This window comes from Ranitomeya imitator, chromosome 1 (genome assembly GCF_032444005.1).
Source record: "Ranitomeya imitator isolate aRanImi1 chromosome 1, aRanImi1.pri, whole genome shotgun sequence".
NCBI classification, from domain to species: Eukaryota; Metazoa; Chordata; class Amphibia; order Anura; family Dendrobatidae; genus Ranitomeya; species Ranitomeya imitator.
This window is the reverse complement of record NC_091282.1, coordinates 1217733618-1217757701: the sequence shown is the minus strand read 5'-3', so window position 1 is coordinate 1217757701 and position 24084 is coordinate 1217733618. Positions and strand designations below refer to the sequence as shown.

Here is a 24084-nt window from a genome sequence, read left to right as displayed (position 1 = left end):
ATTTTAACTGTGGATCAGAATCTGGATCAATTTTCTCTTCCCTGTGATAAAAACAAAACAAACCCACAATGAACCAGATAACGATGCGAGTGAAAGAGCAGCGAACATTCTTCACTACATGATGCTACTGTTCTCTTCAAGAAGGTGGTCCACCCGTTCACGGGAGTCACCACGTAGGTTCTTTCTTTACCTCTGGCCCTAGCGGGCGTCACCGGGTTTTCCCACTGCACCGCACGTCTTTCTGACAAACTCTATTATGGACATTGAGCCTCCGATGCAGCAACCACCTCCTCCCAACCTGTTGTTCTGACTCTGGTCTGTATCTCCACTGCTTGACTGTCAGCAAATGTCTCCTGGGCCTGGGGCGAAATGAGTGGGGCTCAGCTCTTTACGGGCAACATATGGTCTTTGGAATTTCTCGATGAGGACTGTTACGCTGGCCTCAGCACCATCCCTGGTCCGCATCTGTTCCTCTCCCTCTTGAAGCCAAATCTGCTGCGGTTTTATACGCAGGGCTTTGATATTCAGGAATTATGGCCTGTGAGTCACTTGACCAATTTCAGCACACAAAGTTGCCTCCCCTACAACTCTTCTTGTGCTGTCCACGGGCATGCATGAAAGTTCTCAGGGGCAGACCCCCTGAATGGCCATCCTTGCCCGGTCTTTGTGCCTGTTGGTTAACCTGCTGGAAGCCACATTTTTCAACACAATCTTTTCTGTAACCAAAGGGAGCCCTGGAATAGACTCCCTTCAGTCCTTGACTCGGATAAGCTTATGGACGGTCTTTGGTTTTTTTCCACAAGTCGGGCTTGAGTCTCTCCAGTTATTATTCCCTGGTAAACTTGAGCACCTCCTCATAGTACCTGGGGATGTCCCAGTTGTAAGGATAGTAGATTATTATTATTTATTTATATAGCACCATCGATTCCATGGTGCTGGACATGAGAAGGGGTTACATACAAATTACAGATATCACAGTAAGCAAACTAACAATGACAGACTGATACAGAGGGGCGAGGACCCTGCCCTTGCGGGTTTACATTCTACAGGATGGTGGGGAAGGAGACAGTAGGTTGAGGGTTGTAGGAGCACCGGTGTTGGTGAGGCGGTAGCTCCGGTGTTGGTGAGGCGGTAGCTTCGGTAGTGGTGAGGAGGCAGCGGGGTCAGTGCAGGCTGTTGGCTTTCCTGAAGAGGTGGGTTTTCAGGTTCCGTCTGAAGGATCCGAATGTGGTTGATAGTTGGATGTGTTGGGGCAAAGAATTCCAGTGGATGGGGGATATTCGGGAGAAGTCTTGGAGGCGGTTGGGTGAGGAGCAGATAAGTGTGGAGGAGAGAAGGAGGTCTTGGGAGGACCGGAGATTAGTTCAGAGATATATGGAGGAGACAGGTTGTGAATGGCTTTGTAGGTCAGTATTAGTAATTTGAACTGTATATGCTGAGGGAATGGAAGCCAGTGAAGAGATTTGCAGAGGGGAGAAGCGGAGGAGTAGTGAGGAGAGAGATGAATTAGTCAGACAGCAGAGTTAAGAATGGACTGGAGAGGTGCAAGGGTGTTAGCAGGGAGGCCGCAGAAAAGGATGTTGCAGTAGTCAAGGCGGGAGATGATGAGGGCATGCACAAGCATTTTAGTAGAGTGAGGGTTGAGGAAAGGACGGATTCTGGAGATATTTTTGAGCTGGAGGCGACAGGAAGTAGAAAGACCTTGCATGTGCGGTTTGAAGGACAGGGCAGAGTCAAGGGTTACTCCGAGGTAGCGGACTTTCGGTACGGGGGAATGCGTGATGTTAGTTGCGATAGATAGGTCAGGTAAGGAAGATCTATAAGATGGAGGAAAGATGATGAGTTCAGATTTGTCCACATTGAGATTAAGGAAGCGAAAGGAGAAGGAGGATATGGCTGATAGACAGTCCAGGATTCTGGACAGCAGAGAGGTGACGTCTGGGCCAGAAAGGTAGATCTGAGTTTCATCAGCATAAAGGTGGTACTGGAATCCATGGGACTTTATGAGTTGTCCCACTTGTCCCGTCTGTTCAGTGTGGATGGGCTGAAGAGGAAGAGATGTAAAGTCATCGTCCTGGTGGGGACACGGAAGTTTTGGCTGTTGGCAGTCTGACACACATGGCTGAGTTTATGCTCCTCTGCCCTCCCGTGATCATCGCGTTGTACACATTTTGACCAACACTAATTACTGGATGGTCACCCTTCTAGACCCATGCTACAAGGAGAACTTTCCATCTCTCTTTCCCATGGCAGAGAGGGCAAATATAATGTTGCAGTACCAGAAGGCCCTATTTGAAAATTCCATCTGACAATGCAGAGGTCATAGTTCCTTAGACAACCAAGGAGTAGCCGTTTGATCTATATATTAGTTTAAAAAAATGTCTACGTAATTTGGCGATAAAAAAGTACTTTCTGAAGAAAGGTCCTCCTATGTCAAGCCAGGCTCAACCAGTAACATCCAGTTATGTTCACACTAATTTGGCAAATCCATCTACGTTCAATCCAGTTCAGGAATACTCGAGTGCATTCTGCACATTTGAAACAATGGTAACAGCAGATATCGGACGAATGAAGCAAAAGAACTTGAAGTTCATACTACAAAATTTAAGCACTCAAGATCGTAGATCTATCCAAAATCTCCAGGCCAACAATGACATAATTATACGCCCCGCGGATAAAGGCGGAGGCATTGTTGTATTAAATAGATCTATGTATCACAATGAGGCTACTGGGAGATTCAGTTACCTACAAGAAATTAAGTAGTGACCTAACGGCCAGATATATTAAAAGACATAACATTCTAGCCACAAAAGGCAAATGCCAGGGTATGGTAAATAAAAAGGAGTTTTGTTTTATTATGAACAAAGCACCAAGTATAGCCATATTTTACCATATCCCAAAACTGCATAAAGATCAAACCTGCCCCCGTGGAAGGCCTATAATTTCGGGCATAAATCCCCTAACTTCAAATCTTTCCCGGTATGTCGACACAGATCTTCAGAAATGCATGACACTAGTACCGGCTTACCTCAAAGATACCACTCACACATAACAAACCCTGGAAAATATTTCTTGGAAGAATGGATGTATTTTAGGTACCCTAGACATCAAATCATTATATACCATCCAGTGGTGCTGCTATCATGAGGCAAGTTGAATACTTTGCCTCAGGCGGCAGAACATCCTTAAAGACAGGTAGCGGCAGTCAGAACACGTGGTGCCGACTCTCCCTGTAATCCTTGCTCTGACACTCTCAGACAGTGCAGTGTCACAACAACCTAAAGTGTGGCGTGCCCTGCAGGTGACTGTTACTTACCCGGGCTGAGGTGCAGAGGCGGTGCCCAATCTCCTGACCTGCTGGGACGCACACATTGCTGGAAGTCGGACTAGTCGCAGAGCAGTAACCGGCAGTAAGTAACTGTAAAAAACATCACCCGCCCCCACCGGCCCCACATACTGCTGCTGCACAGCTCTGTCACGGTTCACAGCTTCCCTCCATCAGACTGTCAGAAGTAGATAAGCTATGGGAACAAGCTGGGGTTTTGAGATCTGAAAGCAGTAAGGAAGTGGGATACTGCAGAGTTGGTGTGTGTTACCCTGTGTGGATGAGCTGAGGTTGTCAGATATGGTCTTGCTAAGACTTATTTGTACTGATTTCACTATGTTGGGGGGGGGGGCACCGTTTTGCAGTTCGTCTCAGGCAGCAGAGAGGCTAGGTTCACCCCTGATACCATCATATACCACCAATAGGGTTGCGAGGCAGTGGGATATTTTCTTAAAAAACTTGGGATATGTTACGTGTTACGAAACCACTCAGCACCCAGAATATGTTGTGCAGTTATATGTATGTATAATAGGTTCCATGTGAGATGCATCAGCCCACAGGCTGCGCCCCTGGGCAGAGGGGACACGATATTCCCCTTATGTCCGCCCCCCCACCTTTGTAATTCCCACAGTAAATATCGGCAGGCTCCGGCCACCTGCGGCTATTGTAATGTATGCCTGGCCTGCCGCTTTTCTATTGGCCTGCCCTCTGTATCTGTGTGATATATTCTGTGTCCTGTGAATAAAGTGTTGTCAGACTGGAAATACGTGGAGAAGCAGTGATCTTTTATATGCGACCATGTAATCAAGCAATTCCAGCCAGCGTCCTTCATTTAGACTCCAGTCAACACAGAGCGGACCTCCGAAAACACGGGGTGGTACTGAAAGAGGTACCCCAGCTTGGTAGACCCCGTTACAGGATATATACCGAAATCCTGGCTGAATTCATTGTGGAAAGCATTTTATTCGTTCTTCAACACAATTATTTCATGTACGAGGGTCAATTTTATTTGCAGACATGGGGTACAGCGATGGGTACACGCTTTGCACCCAGCTATGCGAACCTGTATGTGGCCAAGTGGGAGGAGTTACACATATTCCAATCCGGGCATTTATGTCCCGGCTTGGTTAAGTGGCGACGCTTCATAGATGACGTGTTGTTTATTTGGGACGGTCCTCAAAAGGACCTAGATGAATTTATCATAAATCTAATCAGGAATACATTCGGCATATAATTCACCTCAACTACTAGCACAACTAAGATCTGGATCTAGAACTTTATGTGGAAACCAATGGAATTTACACTAGGTGCCATCGTAAGGACGTGGACGCCAACAGCTTTATTGATATCAACAGTTTCCATCTCCCCACATGGCTGATCAATATTCCTAAAGGCCAATTCACACGTGTGAGACACAACTGTTCTAGGCTCCAGGATTATACCAAGGAAACAGGTCACCTAACTCGCCAGTTCCTGGAAGAAAGATATTCTGATCCACTGCTGGAAACAGCTAAACAACAGGTCCAAAAAACATCCAGGCACATTGAGCCACAGAATCAAGACAGCCACAACCAACTCATTGACCAAAGCGTATCAAATCCATAATTTACCGATAATTACCCAGTATCACCACAATCATAAACAGTTCACTAATATAATTCGGAAACACTGGTTTATTCTTCAGGGCTTTTACCAGATCACCCCAAATGTATATACAGGAAAGCCCAAACATTGGGCAACATGATAGCCCCTAATGACCAGACCATTACCTTCGGGTGTGCGCCCTATGGGCTTCACACCCTGTGGCACATGTTCATGTTGCATCCGCACTACTTTTAGAAAAAAGAAACAAACTACGTTTTATGACCCTCAAAATAATAAAACATTTTACATTAAAGATTGTATGTCTTGTTTTACTACTGGGGTCATATATTTATTACAATGCCTGTGTAGCAAGACCCTTAGGGTATTTGCACACGTAGAATGGTCCACTGCGGATTTATCGCGTTTTTTGTGCGGATTCCACCTGCGGTTTTACACCTGTGGTTTTCTATTATGGAGCAGGTGTAAACCACTGCGGATTCCGCACAAAGAATTGACATGCTGCGGAATGTAACCCGCTGTGTTTCCGCGCAGTTTTTTCCCCTGCATGTGCACTGCGGATTGTGTTTCCCATAGGTTTACATTGTACTGTAAATTCATGGGAAACTGCTGCGGACTCGCAGCAAAATCCGCAGCGTGTGAACATAGCCTCAATAATATAGAAAGGGTTTCAACGGTCACCCACTTTCTAGACACTTTTTGGAATCCCATAATAAATCCACACGGGGAGTATATTTTTGTGAGATTCAGGTGGTTTGCACAATCACAAGAAGGGGCGATTACCTCAAGCGCAGAATCACATTGGATTTTCACCCTGGACAGTTTAGCGCCTAGGGGGCTTAATCATGATCATGCACATCTAGTGAAGAAATGGAAGTTTTTGCCTCCTCACACACTATATATTTTGGGTTTCCCTATAGGTGTGTTCCATAGGTTCTTAGTATATGATTCTTCATACACCCATAGTGGGTGGTTATAAGAGAAACAGCGACTATTAGAAGCGCAGGTGTTTTCATGTTTAGTGGCTTTCACGGGCAATAGTCAGCACAGAGGCTGACCCGACAGCAGCAGCTTACACTACCCCCTTCTTTTCCCTACAGGTGCGCCAGTGTATCACTTGCTTGGCCATTACCAACATGGTACAGCATGGCTGGCAATCCCCGCATGAATAGTGGCTGAAACGTGGGGCAGGAAATCGAGCATGGCGCCCGAGCATCTCCAGCACCTGGATGCTCAGTCGAGTACGCTCATGTCAGGATTCCCCTGACCGCTGCCACCAATTTGTCACGATTCACACCGTGACCGTCACCCCTACGTCACGGGTTGGTGTGACTTCAGGCCAACAGATCGCTATCACATGTGCAGGGGGGCTTATCTTAGTTATCCCTCCACTGCTAACAATGTGATGAGAAAACACACACAAGGCTATTGACCTCTTAGTTTACAGCAGGGGCTTATTCTAGGTATCCCACTGCTTTCAATATACCACAAACTGCAGGGATTTATGTATATCCCGCTTACAGTTCCACTTAAAACTTGCAGCTCTCTGGCGCCCCCTTACTCTCAGGTCAGATTAGGTACTGCATCCTGGGTAATTAGTCGCCAGAAAGGCTGCCTGCTATGTACTGGCTATTGGGCACGCTGCAGCGACGCGATAACTACTCCCACTCAGGCAGGAACAATAATTATCAACGCCGCAGTCGCTACAGCATCACTCAACAGTCTGCACACTATCGCTGCCACCAGCTTCGATTAAACGGGTCCGAAGCTAACCCCACACAGTAGCGTAATTCTCTTCAAGAGACAGGGTACGTTTAGAGCATGGAGAATGAACTAACATATAATATTATATCCCATAAAAAATTAGGCAGTGCTTTATCAAAAATATTTTATAAAGATGTTACAAATGAGACAATTGCAAATATGTACAAGGGTAATTATGAAATAAACAGGGATTAAATGAGAAAAAGTAACACTCACATGTTCAAAGCATGGCAGGCACCCAGGCTAGTGCAGTTTTCCATACGTCCCAGTTCAGCTCTTCCAGGAAAAGAAGACGCAAGCAAGCAAGCAGGAAGAAGAGTCTCCTCAGAGCCTTCCAGACACTTAAAACCATAAGGCTGTGACATCACAGAAAGGCTGGTTTATCCAGACCCTCCTCTCTCTACATTCTGACTAAACTTAAAACTATTCTCTCTAATTTCTATAACTTCGCTACAAAACATGTCATAGTCATAACAAACCCATCATTCATCTCGGATTAACGTGGGCATTCTAATGAGATCAAATATGTCCTATCTGGGATACATATTTACAGAGAAATCCCTACTTCTTTACCAGATGGAGTTAGAAGTTCATGTTTACAGCGGTTGACAGCTCCGCCGAGTGATGTTAAGGAATATATATTTTTCCTATTTCTAGCTTAAATCGTTTGCCTAATATCTTACAAAAACTAAACAAAGAATCTTTCATGGATCCTCGAAGTTTCTAGTTCACTTATAACTGGACAAGAGCTTACACAGGAAATGCCGGTCGTAAATACTTCTGCTCTCTGAGCTAGAGGTAATAAACTCTTCTTCCCCCATCTACATTGACAAGGCAGCTCTTGGCTGAGTGAAAGGGAAGGGGGGCTTGTTAGCCCACAGCCTTGAGCAAGAGAAGCTACTTATATGATATTTCATACCATATCGTGACAGCTCACCCATCACTAGTTCTGATTTTTTATTTTTTTAGAATGGCTGCTATGTCCATTAACAAACTCCGAAGGAATGTTATAAATGGAGAGACGGTTCACATTACAGACTCCAGGACAGAATGATTATAAACTGCAGGCAACTAAACCTATAGGGAGCAAAAGAAATTGCTGATCACAGAGGGAGGGGCCTAAATGAAAGGAGGAGCCAAAATAAATGGAAGAGTCTCAACGAAAGGAGGGGCCAAAAATGAAAGGAGGGGCCAAAATGAAAGGAGGGGCCTAAATGAAAGGCAGAGCAAAAATGAAAAGAGACAAAATTAAAGCAGGAGCCTAAATGAAAGGCAGAGCAAAAATGAAAGGAGGAGCCAAAATTAAAGGAGGGGCCTAAATGAAAGGCAGAGCAAAAATGAAAGGAGGAGCCAAAATTAAAGGAGGGGCCTAAATGAAAGGCAGAGCAAAAATGAAAGGAGCCAAAATTAAAGGAGGAGCCTAAATTAAAGGAGTGGGCCCAAAATAACAGGAGGGACCAAAATTAAAACGGTATCAACATGGAAGGAGGAGCCAACATAAAAGTAAAGGCCAAAATAAAAAAAGAGACAAAATAAAAAGAGGAAGTAAAATATAAAAAAAAACAATAAGGGAGGAGCCAAAATAAAGGGTGGAGCTTAAATAAAAGGAGAAAAAAGGAGGGGCCAAAATAAAAAGGGACTTAAATGAAAGCCTAAATAAATGAAGAGACAAAATAAATGAGGGGAACAAATTAAAGGGAGTAACCTCAATAAAAGGAAAAGGGACTTCTAGCAGTAACTCGCGGCTACTACTGTTCTCTCAGGACTGTGAATCTGCAAATTTGCTCGATTTTAGCCAGGAAATTCTATTTGAATGAGCCCCAATTACAGACCCCAAAGTACAATAAGAGGATAACCTGGGAAGGGGATAAAATACAATACAATGTCCTCCTGACCTCGCCCCGGTGCTGTCCGTGCCACTGGAGACCCCCAGATGTCCTGTGCTTTCTCCTGGAGGCACCGGCTTTGGTTCTTCACTGATGCTTTGGACGCCACTGACTAGGCCTCAGCACATCTTGACATCATGATATTATACCTATGTCGCCCCGCGTGCCACAATGTCATAATGTGAATCAAGACCTAATCGGTGGCCTGAGAAGTGTCACCGAGGAGTAAAGAGGAAACCAGAGCAGGTGCCTAAAGGAGTGAGCGGAGGATGGGCAGGAGGTAGCAGTAGGGGCAGCTCAGGGCGGATGATGAGGATATTATATTACCGTATTTTTATAACTTTTCCACTACATATGAATCCAGGAAAATTGAATCCCAAAAAATTCCCATTCGATAGAAGACGCAAATTTGGGGAAATTTTAACCTCATTTGATTAATCAAGAATTGATTCGCTCGTCCTCGTTCAGGACCGGCCCCTCTTTCCTAGAAGCCTGAAAGGTTGATCTTCTTGGACTGTTGGGCGACAACCACACAGGGAAGATCTCATGGCCGCACCCAGTTGTCACCTAATTCAGGCCACAAACGAAAGTACTTGCAGCAGAAGAGGATGGCGGCTCTCATGAGTGACAAATCGGAGGGGGAAGAGTCCTGTGTGGTGGTGGATTAACAGACCCACCTGTGGATGGTGGAGGTGATCGTCTTCTCCCGACTCGTCCTGCAGACACTGGAGAGTCACCTGTCGTCTTTATCATAATAACCTGCCGACTCCACCTCCACCGCTGAGGATACGGAACAATGTCATCTACAGATGTGACAGGGTGAAAGGTCTAACATGGGGGATGGTGGGAAGCCTGGGCAGAAGTGCTGAAGGCTCCCACACCCATTAACTCTTTTTGAACCTCTGTTAAACAGTTTTTCCACCTCACATATTAACTCCTAATCTGTAAGTGATCTGAGCACCGACAACCTGAAGAATATAAGGGCATATTAGCTGCAGTAACCCAGTCAGAAGCTTCTTCATGCAACTCTGATGCACAGTGATGAGTTAAGAACCCGGAGGGAAAGAGGAGTATGGAGGGAACAGAGAGGTCTGGAGAGGACAGAGGAGCCTGGAGAGGACAGAGGAGCCTGGAGGACAGAGAAGCCTGCAGAGGAAAGAGGAGCCTGGAGAGGACAGAGGTGCTCAGAGAGTATAGAGGAGCCTGGAGGACAGAGGAGCCTGGAGAGGACAGAGGAGCCTGGAGAGGACAGAGGAGCCTAGGGAGGACAGAGAAGCCTGGAGAGGACAGATAAGCCTGCAGAGGAAAGAGGAGCCTGGAGAGGACAGAGGAGCATAGAGAGTATAGAGGAGCCTGGAGGACAGAGGAGCCTGGAGAGGACAGTGGAGCCTAGGGAGGACAGAGGAGCCTGGGGAAGATAGAGGAGCCTGTAGAGGACAGAGGAACCTGGTGAGGACAGACGAGCCTGGAGAGGAAAGAGGAACTTGGGGAGGACAGAGGACCCTGGTCAGGACAGAGGAGCCTAGGGAGGACAGAGGAGCCTGGAGAGGACAGAGAAGCATTGAGGGAGATATGATTATGTAGGGAGAGAAAAGTCAGAGAGGGACAGAGGAGCCTGGGGAGGACAGAGAAGCCTGGAGAGGACAGAGGAGCTCGGAGAGTACAGAGGAGCCTGGAGGACAGAGGAGCCTGGAGAGGACAAAGGAGCCAAGGGAGAACAGAGGAGCCTGGGGAAGACATGCCTGTAGAAGACAGAGAAGCCTGGAGAGGACAGAGGAGCTCGGAGAGTACAGAGGAGCCTGGAGGACAGAGGAGCCTGGAGAGGACAAAGGAGCCAAGGGAGAACAGAGGAGCCTAGGGAAGACATGCCTGTAGAGGACAGAGGAGCCTGGGGAGGACAGAGGACCCTGGAGAGGACAGAGGAGCCTAAGGAGGACAGAGGAGCCTGGGGAGGACAGAGGAGCCTGGAGAGGACAGAGCATTGAGGGAGATACGATTATGTAGGAATAGAAAAGTCTGAGAGGGACAGAGATGCCTGGAGAGGACAGAGGAGCTCGGAGAGGACAGAGGAGCCTGGAGAGGACTAAGGAGCTCGGAGAGGACAGAGGAGCCTGGAGAGGACAAAGGAGCCTAGGGAGGACAAAGGAGCCTGGGGAAGATAGAGGAGCCTGTAGAGGACAGTGGAACCTGGTGAGGACAGAGGACCCTGGGGAGGACAGAGGACCCTGGAGAGGACAGAGAAGCATTGAGGGAGATATGGCTATGTAGGGATAGAAAAGTCTGAGAGGGACAGAGGAGCCTGGGGAGGACAGGGGAGCCTGGGGAGAACAGAGGAGCCTGGAGAGGACAGGGAACCCTGTAGGACAGAGGAGCCTAGGAAGGACAGGGTAGCCTGGAGAGGAAAGAGGAGCCTGGGGAGAACAGAGGACCCTGGAGAGATCAGCCTGGGGAGGACGGAGAAGCCTGACGAATACAGAGGAGCCTGGAGAAGATAGAAGGTTCTGGGGAGGACAGAAGAGCCTAGGGAGGACAGGGGAGCCTGCAGAGAACAGAGGAGACTGGGGAGGACAGGGAAGCCTGGGGAGGACAGGGGAGTCTGGAGAGAACAGAGGAGACTGGGGAGGACAGGGAAGCCTGGGGAGGACAGGGGAGTCTGGAGAGGACAGAGGAGCCGGGAAGAACAGATGAGCCTGGAGAGGACAGGAGACCCTAGAGAAGACAGAGCCTGGCAAGGACAGTCTTGAGAAACATACAGGAGACTGAAAAGCTTGGAGGGGACAGAGGTGACCGAGGGGCCCTCTTCAGTCTGTATGGCAGCAGTTGTCCATACAGGATACTCGCCACATTAAGTGTACTGAGCACTTAAGAAAGAAAACCTGGGGAGTGGAAACATCAGTGGTGGCTATGTATCACTTTGTTTTCCATCAGAAGCAGATGACACTCAGCCAAACCTCGTGCTGCTCATACACATATTATTATTATAACACCCTCCATCCTGTATACAGCTGGGAAACTGAAAGTAAAAAGTAGGAGCACATGGCTTCAGATCTCTTTGTTCCCCTACACTGATATATGATCACGCAGATTAGACCTGGAAGTAAGACAAATACATTTTTGGCATGTGCATCGGTAGAACCACCCAGCAGTGAGTTTTATAAGCTTCGGCACCAGCAGAATCCGAGAAATGGATTTCTACTTAACTGGGTCATACAGCCACTTCATGTTTAGACTTAAAAAAACACACCAATTTCATACTCAGAAAAATGATGGTTCTGCCACCACTCTACGAGCCTCGCAGCCCAAGTTATGACGGTTATGAGTTTTTAGTAACTGTTGGATAAGGGGAGTACATTCCAGAGGTCCACCCACTCAGTAAGGTCATGAACAACGAGTATAAGATTATGAAGCCCAATGAGGAGAGTGTAATTTGCCCAGGGATCCAGCTATCAGAGGCTGTGAATTGTGACCTGATGAAATGAGATGGTTCCCCTCCCCCGCCAACCATCTCCACGTGGCGTGCCAGTAACTGAAACATGTAAGCTTATCTTTATTTTGTAATTGCCTGTACATACTGTAATTGTCTCATTTGTAATATCTTTTATATACTTTTAGCAAACACTGCCTATTTATTTTTGGAGTAAAAGCTATAATATTTACTAGTTTTGTTTTCCTTGCTCTAATAACTTATTGCCACATCCGCTGAACTAAATCAACGCTACTGATTGGGTTGGCTCCTGTCCCGATATTAATCATAAGAACTAGGAGCTAGTGGCAGCAAAGAGTTCTAGGCATTTGGGGAGACTCTGGCAGTGACGGATGGACATTTATACGTGTATTTCCCGCCTGACTGGGAAGTTATATTGCCCTCACTGCAGCATGCCCAATAGCCAGTACACAGCAAGGCGGCCCTTCTGGCGACCACTCATCCTAGGTGTAGTTCCCTGACAGACCTGAGGGTAAGGGGGTGCCAGAGAGCTGCAAGTTCTAAACCGGAACTGGAAAGTGGGATATAGTAAATCCCCTGAAAAACTGGGGCAACCAAACACCCCCAGTTCATGACAGGTTGTATAGGTGGTGGTCCTGATTTTCCTCCATCTTCATAGCATTGGTCTTCATGGTCCTGCCTCCATCCTCATAGCATTGGTCTTCATGGTCCTGCCTCCATCTTCATAGCATTGGTCTTCATGGTCCTGCCTCCAGCCTCATATCATCGGTCTTTAAGGTCCTGCCTCCATCCTCATAGCATTGGTCTTCATGTTCCTATCTCCATCCTCATAGCATTGGTCTTGATGGTCCTGCCTCCATCCTCATAACACTGGTCTTCATGGTCCTGCCTCCATCCTCATAACATTGGTCTTTAAGGTCCTGCCTCCATCCTCATAGCATTGGTCTTCATGTTCCTGTCTACATCCTCATAGCATTGGTCTTTATGCTCCTGTCTCCATCCTCATAGCATTGGTCTTCATGGTCCTGCCTCCATCCTCATAACATTGGTCTTTAAGGTCCTGCCTCCATCCTCATAGCATTGGTCTTCATGTTCCTATCTCCATCCTCATAGCATTAGTCTTCATGGTCCTGCCTCCATCCTCATAGCATTGGTCTTCATGGTCCTGCCTCCATCCTCATAACATTGGTCTTTAAGGTCCTGCCTCCATCCTCATAGCATTGGTCTTCATGTTCCTGCCTCCATCCTCATAGCATTGGTCTTCATGTTCCTGCCTCCATCCTCATAGCATTGGTCTTCATGTTCCTATCTCCATCCTCATAGCATTGGTCTTCATAGTCCTGCCTCCATCCTCATAGCATTGGTCTTCATGGTCCTGCCTCCATCCTCATAACATTGGTCTTTAAGGTCCTGCCTCCACCCTCATAACATTGGTCTTTAAGGTCCTGCCTCCATCCTCATAGCATTGGTCTTCATAGTCCTGCCTCCATCCTCATAGCATTGGTCTTTAAGGTCCTGCCTCCATCCTCATAGCATTGGTCTTCATAGTCCTGCCTCCATCCTCATAGCATTGGTCTTTTTGTTCCTGCCTCCATCCTCATAGCATTGGTCTTCATATGACCCTGAAGTTGTCACGTGTCACCATCATTAAACATTTCAGACTCCGCTCAACACACAGGATATTTTTTATTGACAAAGTTTTTACTAACATCATTTACTACTGTGGAAAATAAAACCTGTGCTTATTAGTGTCATCCGCCCTCGGCTGTGATGAGACCATGGGGACCTCAACTCTTATATGAGGGGGTGTCTGAGTGTTTCCCTTTGGAACAATGGCAAATAATGCAATAATGTGATAGACAAATCCACAGAGGTTCAGATGAACCGCGCTGGCCGACATATTCACGGACTTTCTGTACTTTGCCTTCATGCAATAATATTAATTTTGTGCATCAGTCCAGTGTTCAGTCCATGAGGTGTGTCTGTCCCACTAGTCTTTAATCCGATATTCATAGGTCAGGATAGAGAAATTGGTGAATCTTCCAATCAGTGTTGGAACGATCATCACATCTGTTTTTTCGAAGCCTAATTTTTCATACAATTTATGAGCAGCGACTTGTATCATTGATGTTTCCAGAGTCAACATTTTGTAGCCACGTTGTCGAGCGAAGTCCATGACCTTCTGGCACAAAGCGCTGGCGATTCCTAGATGTCTTTTGTCCTTAGCCACTGACAGCCGTCTCAACACCATGACTTCACTAGAGCGGGGTGCTGACTGGACACCCACCATGCCTATGACCCTGCCGTCAGTCTCCACCACCCAGAAACAAGAGTTGTTACTTGCCATGTAGGACTCCTCAATGTCGAGCAAGTCTTCTCTCTGACACTTGTCCACATACTGGTGGTACTCGGAGGTCAGTAAGCGCCATCCTGCAGTTAACACAATGGCCAGGCTTACTAGAGAGAGTAGGTAGGACCTGGAGATTAGGAACAGGGTGATGATGGATATGAAGAGCACAAACTGAACCTGGGGAAGCTTCAGCAAGTAGGCATAAGCGGCCGGGATGTGCTCCACCATGCCTTCAGCAAACAGCATACGGACGGCATTGTAGTCCCGGTTCTTGTACACCCGTATGGTGTAGTCAGCCATGGTTCCACAGTGCTATACGTGGAAGAACCTGTGGAGACAGTAGACAGGTAGGAGAACCTCAATCTCAGACATATATATACCTTCATGACGAAATTATGCAATACTTACACAATCCTGAGCATAAATGAGTACACCCCCTTTGAAAAGTCAGAGTGTAATAAATATCTGACAGAACACAAGAACATTTTCCAATATTTTGACAAGTCTGAGTTTCATAGAACATTTTTCCCCCATAACATCAGCGGGGTTATAATATACTGTAACTCTCATTACAAAAGCTTCAGTTTTATTCAAATTAGTTAATGTAAAAATGAGTGCACCCCCATCATTAATTGTGTGTGACCTCCCATGATGTGTGAGGAGGCACCGAGTCTCCTAGGCCTGGAAGGAACAAGGTGGTGACAGATTAAAACATCCATCTTTCTCCATCTCTAGAACGAGCTCTAGAGCCTGGATGCCGAATGGAAAGTGATGACAACTTGTTTCCAGAGCTCTCCATAGGGTCTGGTTGTCAGGGTACACTTGGCCACTGAGTCACTTGTTCTTCTCCAGAAATGCAGCACATGTGAGTTTTATGTTATTGTCATGTGATAAAGTGCCATCTGCCGAGGACTGGGATGGTGGCATCTTCTCTGTCACTACAGAGCAGCACATCACCAGCAACTCATGTGCCCACCAACACCAGCAGGGGTCATGCACCCGCAACACCACCAGCTCATGTGCTCCCCCGACACCAACAGCTCATATGGCCCCCGACACCAACTGCTCATCTGGCCCCCAACACTAGCAGGGCTCATGTGTTCCCCAACACCACCAACTCATGTGTTCCCCAACACCACCAACTCATGTGTCCCCCAACACCAGCAGCTCATGTGTTCCCCAACACCACCAACTCATGTTTTCCCCAACACCACCAGCTCATGTGCTCCCCAACACCACCAACTCATGTGTTCCCCAACACCACCAGCTAATGTGCTCCCCAACACCACCAACTCATGTGTTCCCCAACACCACCAGCTCATGTGTTCCCCAACACCACCAACTCGTGTTCCCCAACACCACCAGCTCATGTGCTCCCCAACACCAACTCATGTGTTCCCCAACACCACCAGCTCATGTGCTCCCCAACACCACCAACTCATGTGTTCCCCAACACCACCAGCTCTTGTGTTCCCCAACACCACCAACTCATGTGTTCCCCAACACCACCAGCTCATGTGCTCCCCCGACACCACCAGCTCATATGGCCCCCAACACTATCAGGGCTCATGTGTTCCCCAACTCATGTGTCCCCCAACACCAGCAGCTCATGTGCCCCCCGACACTAGCATGGCTCATGCAGCTCCATGTAAGGGCACAGCCAAAACCAGGTCTCACTGTAAGCACTATGTCATGCACCCGCAACACCACCAGCTCATGTGCTCCCCTGACACCAACAGCTCATCTGGCCCCCAACACTAGCAGGGCTCATGTGTTCCCCAACACCACCAACTCATGTGTTCCCCAACACCACCAACTCATGTGTCCCCCAACACCAGCAGCTCATGTGTTCCTCAACACCACCAACTCATGTTTTCCCCAACACCAACTCATGTGTTCCCCAACACCACCAGCTCATATGGCCCCCAACACTATCAGGGCTCATGTGTTCCCCAACACCACCAACTCATGTGTTCCCCAACACCAGCAGCTCATGTGCCCCCCGACACTAGCATGGCTCATGCAGCTCCATGTAAGGACACAGCCAAAACCAGGTCTCACTGTAAGCACCCTGCATTTTTGCTTGTACACCTCACCAGTTATGAAGCCATTAGTTCTAAAAATCTTTCTCTTGGTCTCATCCCCCGGAGCACAGAGTCCCAGTGTCTCCATATTTCTCACCCTGGGCCCCGGCACATTGTAGGTGTTTTTGTGTCTGGATTTTAGGAGCGGTTCCTCCGTGGACGCCCCCCATGCTGTCGCCCCCCTGCAGTGTGCACTGGTTTGTGTCCCCCAGATCGGCTTTCCACTTCTTTAAATAATGGCAGGGAACTTACAGGCGGATTTTGTTCCCCCTTCTCACCAGAAGACATTCCTGTTTAGGTGGTCACTTTCATGGTCGCTTGGACGTCTCTGAGATTCTGCAGTTGCAGCTTTTTTACATTTTCTATCACTTTTGCTCCAGTATCTGACTGGTCAGAAAAGTTTCACTGATCTTCTTGTAGACGTCACCTTTCTTGTGTACAGAAATAATTTTCTTTCTCAGGTCTTGTGACATTTCTCTTCCATGTGGTGCCATTAAACCTACAACATACGGAAGCATATACCAAGTAGTAAAAAAATAACTAATTTAATTAACAAAAAGATAAACATACAAGTTTTATAAAAACTTTTGAAACCAGTATCTACCCGCTAAGACAATACAAAAATGGACCTGAAAACACAGGATTATCATAAGCAAATGAGCCAACTTTCAGAATAGGGATGGTAATAACATGTAGTGATATTTCTTACAGTATGTATACCAGAATTACATTGCAGTTTATATATTTAAATATAGTATAAACTTTCTTTGCAAGGAAAATGTAACACCTAGGTATAATTCAACAAATTGCTGAATGTTGTATATTCTTTCAATAAATGCATAGCGCCAACATAACCCTGATTAAAAGGTGATATCCACATAATTCCAAAAAAAAAGCCAGTGAAAAATTCTGTGCAATCAGACTGGGCTCAAGATATTATACTAATTCGCTAACTCATATTATAAAGATTATATATATATATATATATATATATATATATATATATATATATTTTAATCTCCACCCGGGAGGAATAAAGTGCTCACTCAGAAAATATACCATCATAGGAGAGTATATAAAATAAGGTGCATTAGTGCTACTCAGGTTTGTGGTGATTAAACCTATGGGAAAAGGTAAGCATTGGTTTATATGAGAATGGTCTACATGACCTGGTTTTCAGGATGGCGCCATTTTCCTTGCAAAGAAAGTTTATACTATATTTAAATATATCATATAAACTGCAATGTAATTCCCCTATACATACTGTAAGAAATATCGCTACATGTTATTACCACCCCTATTCTGAAAGTTGCCTCATTTTCTTATGATAATCCTGTGTTTTCAGGTCAATTTTTGTATCTACTCGCTAAGACAATACTTGTTTCAAAAGTTTTTATAAAACTTGTATGTTTATCTTTTTGTTAATAAAATTAGTTATTTTTTTACTACTTGGGATATGCTTCCGTATGTTATAGGTTTAATGATAGTTGGAAGTACCTTTGAAGCTAGGTCAGTTTTTCTCTTCCATGTGGTGCCATTGCTGACAGCATGAAATGGTAAAGGGTTTTCTTTTCCAGGATCACCCTCTTATAGTCGCCCGTGTTATAGACACAGGTGTAATGAAGAATACTAATCTGAGGGGGAATTCTAGTTTAATTAGAAGTTTAAACTTTAGCTCTTCTCCTGAGACTTTCATTGGGGTGTACTCATTTTTGCAACATTGTCTGGAATCAATTTGTTAGTAAAATTTCTTCTTTGGGGTCCAAAATAACAAATAGTCTTTGATATCAATGGCCGACAGTTGTGGGAGTATTTTGTAGTGTTGAACTAACGGTTTTCTAACAAATTTGTTGGGGTGTACTCATTTATGCTGAGCACTGTATGTGGAAGGCTGAGGAGAATGTTCCTGGTATATTGGCCATGATGAAAATCAGACAAAAGTAACGATCCATGAGTAAATCAGAATGGAGCTCGGAAGATCTACCCCATCATGGAAAGAGGAAGAAAGATCATGAAATGGAAGAAGAAAAGGAGGAAAGAATGAAGGAGGAGGAAAGAATGAAAAGGAGGAGGACGAGGAAAGAATGAAAAGGAGGAGGAAAGAGTGAAAAGGAGGAAAGAATGAAAATGAGGACAGAATGAAAAGGAGGAAAGAATGAAAAGGAGGAGGAAAGAGTGAAAAGGAGGAAAGAATGAAAATGAGGAAAGAATGAAAAGGAGGGCAGTATGAAAAGGAGGAGGACAGAATGAAAAGGATGAGGAAAATATGAGAATGAGGAAAGAATGAGAAGAAAAGAATGAGAAGGAAAAAGAATGAATGAGGAGGAAAGAATGAAAAGGAGGAGGAAAGAATGAGAAGGACAGAATGAGAATGAGGAAAGTATGAGAAGGATGAGGAAAATATGAATGAGGAAATAATGAGAAGGAAAAAGAAAGAATGAGGAGGAAGAAACTTGATTTCAGCCAGGAAATTCTATTTGAATGAGCCCCAATTACAGACCCCAAAGTACAATGGGAAGGGGATAAAATACAATACAATGTCCTCCTGACCTCGCCCCGGTGCTGTCCGTGCCACTGGAGACCCCCAGATGTCCTGTGCTTTCTCCTGGAGGCACCGGCTTTGGTTCTTCACTGATGCTTTGGACGCCACCGACTAGGCCTCAGAACACATTGACGTCACGATATTATACCTATGTCGCCCCGCGTGCCAGTGTCATAATGTGAATCAAGACCTAATCGGTGGCCTGAGAAGTGTCACCGAGGAGTAAAGAGGAAACCAGAGCAGGTGCCTAAAGGAGTGAGCGGAGGATGGGCAGGAGGCGGCAACACGGACAGCTATTTTCCACTACACATTAATCCAGAAAAATTGAATCCCCAAAAATTCCCATTCGATAGAAGCCACAAATTTTGGGAAATTTTAACCTCATTTGATTAATCAAGAATTGATTCGCTCGTCCTCGTTCAGGACCGGCCCCTCTTTCCTAGAAGCCTGAAAGGTTGATCTTCTTGGACTGTTGGGCGACAACCACACAGGGAAGATCTCATGGCCGCACCCAGTTGTCACCTAATTCAGGCCACAAACGAAAGTACTTGCAGCAGAAGAGGATGGCGGCTCTCATGAGTGACAAATCGGAGGGGGAAGAGTCCTGTGTGGTGGTGGATTAACAGACCCACCTGTGGATGGTGGAGGTGATCGTCTTCTCCCGACTCGTCCTGCAGACACTGGAGAGTCACCTGTCGTCTTTATCATAATAACCTGCCGACTCCACCTCCACCGCTGAGGATACGGAACAATGTCATCTACAGATGTGACAGGGTGAAAGGTCTAACATGGGGGATGGTGGGAAGCCTGGGCAGAAGTGCTGAAGGCTCCCACACCCATTAACTCTTTTTGAACCTCTGGTAGATAAGACAATTTTTGCATCTCACATATGAACTTCTCTTATCTGTAAATGACCTGAGCACCGACAACCTGAAGAATATAAGGGCATATTAGCTGCAGTAAGCCAGTCAGAAGCTTCTTCATGCAACTCTGATGCAAAGTTATGAGTTAAGAACCCGGAGGTAAAGAGGAGTATGGAGGGAACAGAGAGGTCTGGAGAGGACAGAGAAGCCTGGAGAGGACAGAGGAGCCTGGAGAGGACAGAGGAACCTGCAGAGGACAGAGGAACCTGCAGAGGACAGAGAAGCCTGGAGAGGACAGGGGAGTCTGGAGAGGACAGAGGAGCCTGGAGAGGACAGAGGAACCTGCAGAGGACAGAGAAGCCTGGAGAGGACAGGGGAGTCTGGAGAGGACAGGGGAGTCTGGAGAGGAGAGGGGAGTCTGGAGAGGACAGGGGAGTCTGGAGAGGACAGGGGAGCCTGGAGAGGACAGGGGAGCCTGGAGAGGACAGAGGAACCTGGAGAGGACAGAGAAGCCTGGAGAGGACAGAGAAGCCTGGAGAGGACAGAGAAGCCTGGAGAGGACAGAGAAGCCTGGAGAGGACAGAGGAGCTCGGAGAGGACAGGGGAGTCTGGAGAGGACAGAGAAGCCTGGAGAGGACAGATGAGCCTGGAGAGGACAGGGGAGTCTGGAGAGGACAGGAGAGCGGAGCCCGAGGAGGACAGAGGAGCGGAGCCCGGGGAGGATAGAGGAGCGAAGACCAGGGATGAAAGGCGAGCCAGGGAGGACAGAGGAGTGCCCGGGAAGGACAGGGAAGCCCAGAGAGGACAGAGGGGTCTGGGGCGGGAGGTGACTGAAGAGTCTGGAAGAGCCTCTTGAGAGGACAGAGGAGTCTGTAGGAGACAGGGAGCCTGCATAGGTCAGAGTAGTATGGAGTGGACAGAGGAGTCTGGAGAGGACAGAGGAGTCTGGAGACATCAGTCTTGAGAAACCTACAGGAGACTGAAAAGCTTGGAGGGGACAGAGGTGACTTAGGGGCCCTCTTCAGTTTGTATGGCAGCAGTTGTCCATACAGGATACACGCCACACTATTCTTTTCTGTACTGAGCAGTTAAGAAAGAAAACCTGGGTGAGAAGACATCAGTGGTAGCTTTAGATCACATTGTTCTCCATCAGAAGCTGATAACTCAGACAAACCTTGTGCTGCTCATACACATATTTATCTCACTGAGGTCCATCAGAAATATAAAGAGTCTTCCGATGTGAAACAACTCACCCATGGGAAACAATAAATGTATCCAGCTGATACGTCGCTCCTCAGAGATGAGAGACTTCATGGTCATGGAGGAGCCAGCGATCATGGGTGTTGATGGAATTATGCAATCTCTGTATATCACAGAAATGATCTTACAAACACTAAAAGCAGAACTCAGAGAGATTTTCCCAAGACAGTAAGTTACTCCCTATTGATAGGAACCATATCGATCCTGAGGAAGGGGCTTAATCTACGCGGCTGCTGGAAGAAGCCGCTGTTGAACCGTTTTTGGGATCTTTGGGGTTTGCAGTCAGATCTCCAATGATCAATAAGTTACCTTTATTCTATGGTTGGAAAAAAACTTACTCTACTAAGAAAACCCTTTATATTCATAGCATAAAATATGAAGACAAAACCAGCAGATATACAGTGGATCTGGAGCTAAACGCTATGAGCAAAGGCGACCAACTTCCTGGAGGTAAATTTCTGCCTTTCATCAACCTCATCTCACACAATGTAATGTATTAATGTCTCATAACTCATTTTACATGATTTCTGGTCATGGTTATATCGGTGGTGATCCTCTTCTTGCCTCCATCCTCATAGCCTTGGTCTTCATAGTCCTGCTTCCATCCTCAAGAGCATTGGTCATCATGTTCCTGCCTCCATCCTCATCATAACATTGGTCTTCATAGTCCTGTCTCCATCCTCATAACATTGGTCTTCATGGTCCTGCCTTCATCCTCATAGCATTGGTCATCATGTTCCTGTCTCCATCCTCATAACATTGGTCTTTATGGTCCTGCCTCCATCCTCATAGCATTGGTCTTCATGGTCCTGGCTCCATCCTCATAGCATTGGTCTTCATGGTCCTGCTTCCATCCTCAAGAGCATTGGTCTTCATGGTCCTGCTTCCATCCTCAAGAGCATTGGTCATCATGTTCCTGCCTCCATCCTCATCATAACATTGGTCTTCATGGTCCTACCTTCATCTTCATAGCATTGGTCTTCATGTTCCTGTCTCCATCCTCATAGCATTGGTCTTCATGGTCCTGCTTCCTTCCTCAAGAGCATTGGTCATCATGTTCCTGTCTCCATCCTCATAACATTGGTCTTCATGGTCCTGCCTTCATCCTCATAGCATTGGTCTTCATGTTCCTGTCTCCATCCTCATAGCATTGGTCTTCATGGTCCTGCTTCCATCCTCAAGAGCATTGGTCATCATGTTCCTGTCTCCATCCTCATAACATTGGTCTTCATGGTCCTGCCTTCATCCTCATAGCATTGGTCTTCATGGTCCTGCCTTCATCCTCATAGCATTGGTCATCATGTTCCTGTCTCCATCCTCATAACATTGGTCTTCATGGTCCTGCCTTCATCCTCATAGCATTGGTCTTCATGTTCCTGTCTCCATCCTCATAGCATTGGTCTTCATGGTCCTGGCTCCATCCTCATAGCATAGGTCTTCATATGACCCTGAAGTCATCAGGTGTTACCACCATCAACCATTTCAGACTCCGCTCAACACACAGGATATTTTTTATTGACAAAGTTTTTACTAACATTTACTACTGTGGAAAATAAAACTTGTGCTCAGAAGTGTCATCCGCCCTCGGCTGTGATGGGACCATGGGGACCTTAACTCTTATATGAGGGGGTGTCTGAGTGTTTCCCTTTGGAACAATGGCAAAAAATGCAATAATGTGATAGACAAATCCACACAGGTTCAGATGAACCGTGACGGCCGACATATTGACGGATTTCCTGTACTTTGCCTTCATGCAATAATATTAATGGTGTGCATCAGTCCAGCCTTCAGTCCATGAGGTGTGTCTGTCCCACTAGTCTTTAATCCGATATTCATAGGTCAGGATAGAGAAATTGGCGAATCTTCCAATCAGTGATGGAACGATCTTCACATCTGTTTTTTCGAAGCCTAATTTTTCATACAATTTATGAGCAGCGACTTGTATCATTGACGTTTCCAGAGTCAACATTTTGTAGCCACGTTGTCGAGTGAAGTCCATGACCTTCTGGCACAAAGCGCTGGCGATTCCTAGATGTCTTTTGTCCTTAGCCACTGACAGCCGTCTCAACACCATGACTTCACTAGAGCGGGGGGCTGACTGGACGCCCACCATGCCTATGACCCTGCCGTCAGTCTCCACCACCCAGAAACAAGAGTTGTTACTTGCCATGTAGGACTCCTCAATGTCGAGCAAGTCTTCTCTCTGACACTTGTCCACATACTGGTGGTACTCGGAGGTCAGTAAGCGCCGTCCTGCAGTGAACACAATGGCCAGGCTTACTAGAGAGAGTAGGTAGGACCTGGAGATTAGGAGCAGGGTGATGAAGGATATGAAGAGCACAAACTGGGCCCGGGGAAGCTTCAGCAAGTAGGCACAAGTGGCCGGGATGTGCTCCACCATGCCTTCAGCAAACAGCATACGGACGGCATTGTAGTCCCGGTTCTTGTACACCCGTATGGTGTAGTCAGCCATGGTCCCACAGTGCTATACGTGGAAGAACCTGTGGAGACAGAAGACAGGTAGGAGAACCTCAATCTCAGACATTTATGTACCTTCATGACGAAATTATGCAATACTTATACAATGCTGAGCATAAATGAGTACACCCATCAATAACTCCTCCATCTAACGTTGTGTGTGACCTCCATGATGTGTGTGGAGGCACCGAGTCTGCTCCACCTGGAGAGTACAAAGTGGCCACTTATTGCAGCGTCCATCTTTCTCCATCGCCAGAACCAGCTCTAGAGCCTGGATGCTGGATGGAGAGTGATGACAACTTGTCTCCAGAACTTCCCATAGGGGTCGGTTGTCAGGAGACACTTGGCCGCTGAGTCACCATCACCTGTTCTTCTCCAGAAACAGAAATGGAGCAGATGGCCGTTTTGTATCACTGTCATGTGGGAAAATATTATTATTATTTATTTATATAGCACCATTAATTCCATAGTGCTGTACATGAGAA

At 46.5% G+C, this 24084-nt stretch overlaps 2 protein-coding genes across 6 annotated transcripts in view; both read right to left on the bottom strand.

Moving 5' to 3' along the window:
• The window catches only part of LOC138657324 (probable N-acetyltransferase camello), an 80531-nt gene that overhangs the window by 5282 nt on the left and 51165 nt on the right, over nucleotides 1–24084 (bottom strand). The window contains exons 1-2 of one of the 4 annotated variants that reach the window (XM_069745054.1): nucleotides 21115–21138; nucleotides 14367–14700 (exon numbers count right to left, since the gene is read on the bottom strand). In XM_069745054.1, the coding sequence (XP_069601155.1) occupies nucleotides 14367–14672 (306 nt within the window). In that variant the 5' untranslated portion in view covers nucleotides 14673–14700; nucleotides 21115–21138. Of the gene's footprint in view, nucleotides 1–14366; nucleotides 14701–19378; nucleotides 19561–19630; nucleotides 19782–21114; nucleotides 21139–24084 lie in introns of those variants that run through there. The other 3 variants (XM_069745051.1, XM_069745053.1, XM_069745052.1) reach the window with 3 other exon arrangements.
• The window catches only part of LOC138657327 (probable N-acetyltransferase camello), a 53856-nt gene continuing 51227 nt past the window's right edge, over nucleotides 21456–24084 (bottom strand). For both annotated transcript variants that reach the window (XM_069745058.1, XM_069745059.1), the window contains exon 2: nucleotides 21456–23622. In XM_069745058.1, coding sequence (XP_069601159.1) covers nucleotides 22935–23594 — 660 coding nt within the window. In that variant the 5' untranslated portion in view covers nucleotides 23595–23622 and the 3' untranslated portion in view covers nucleotides 21456–22934. The remainder of the gene's footprint in view (nucleotides 23623–24084) is intronic.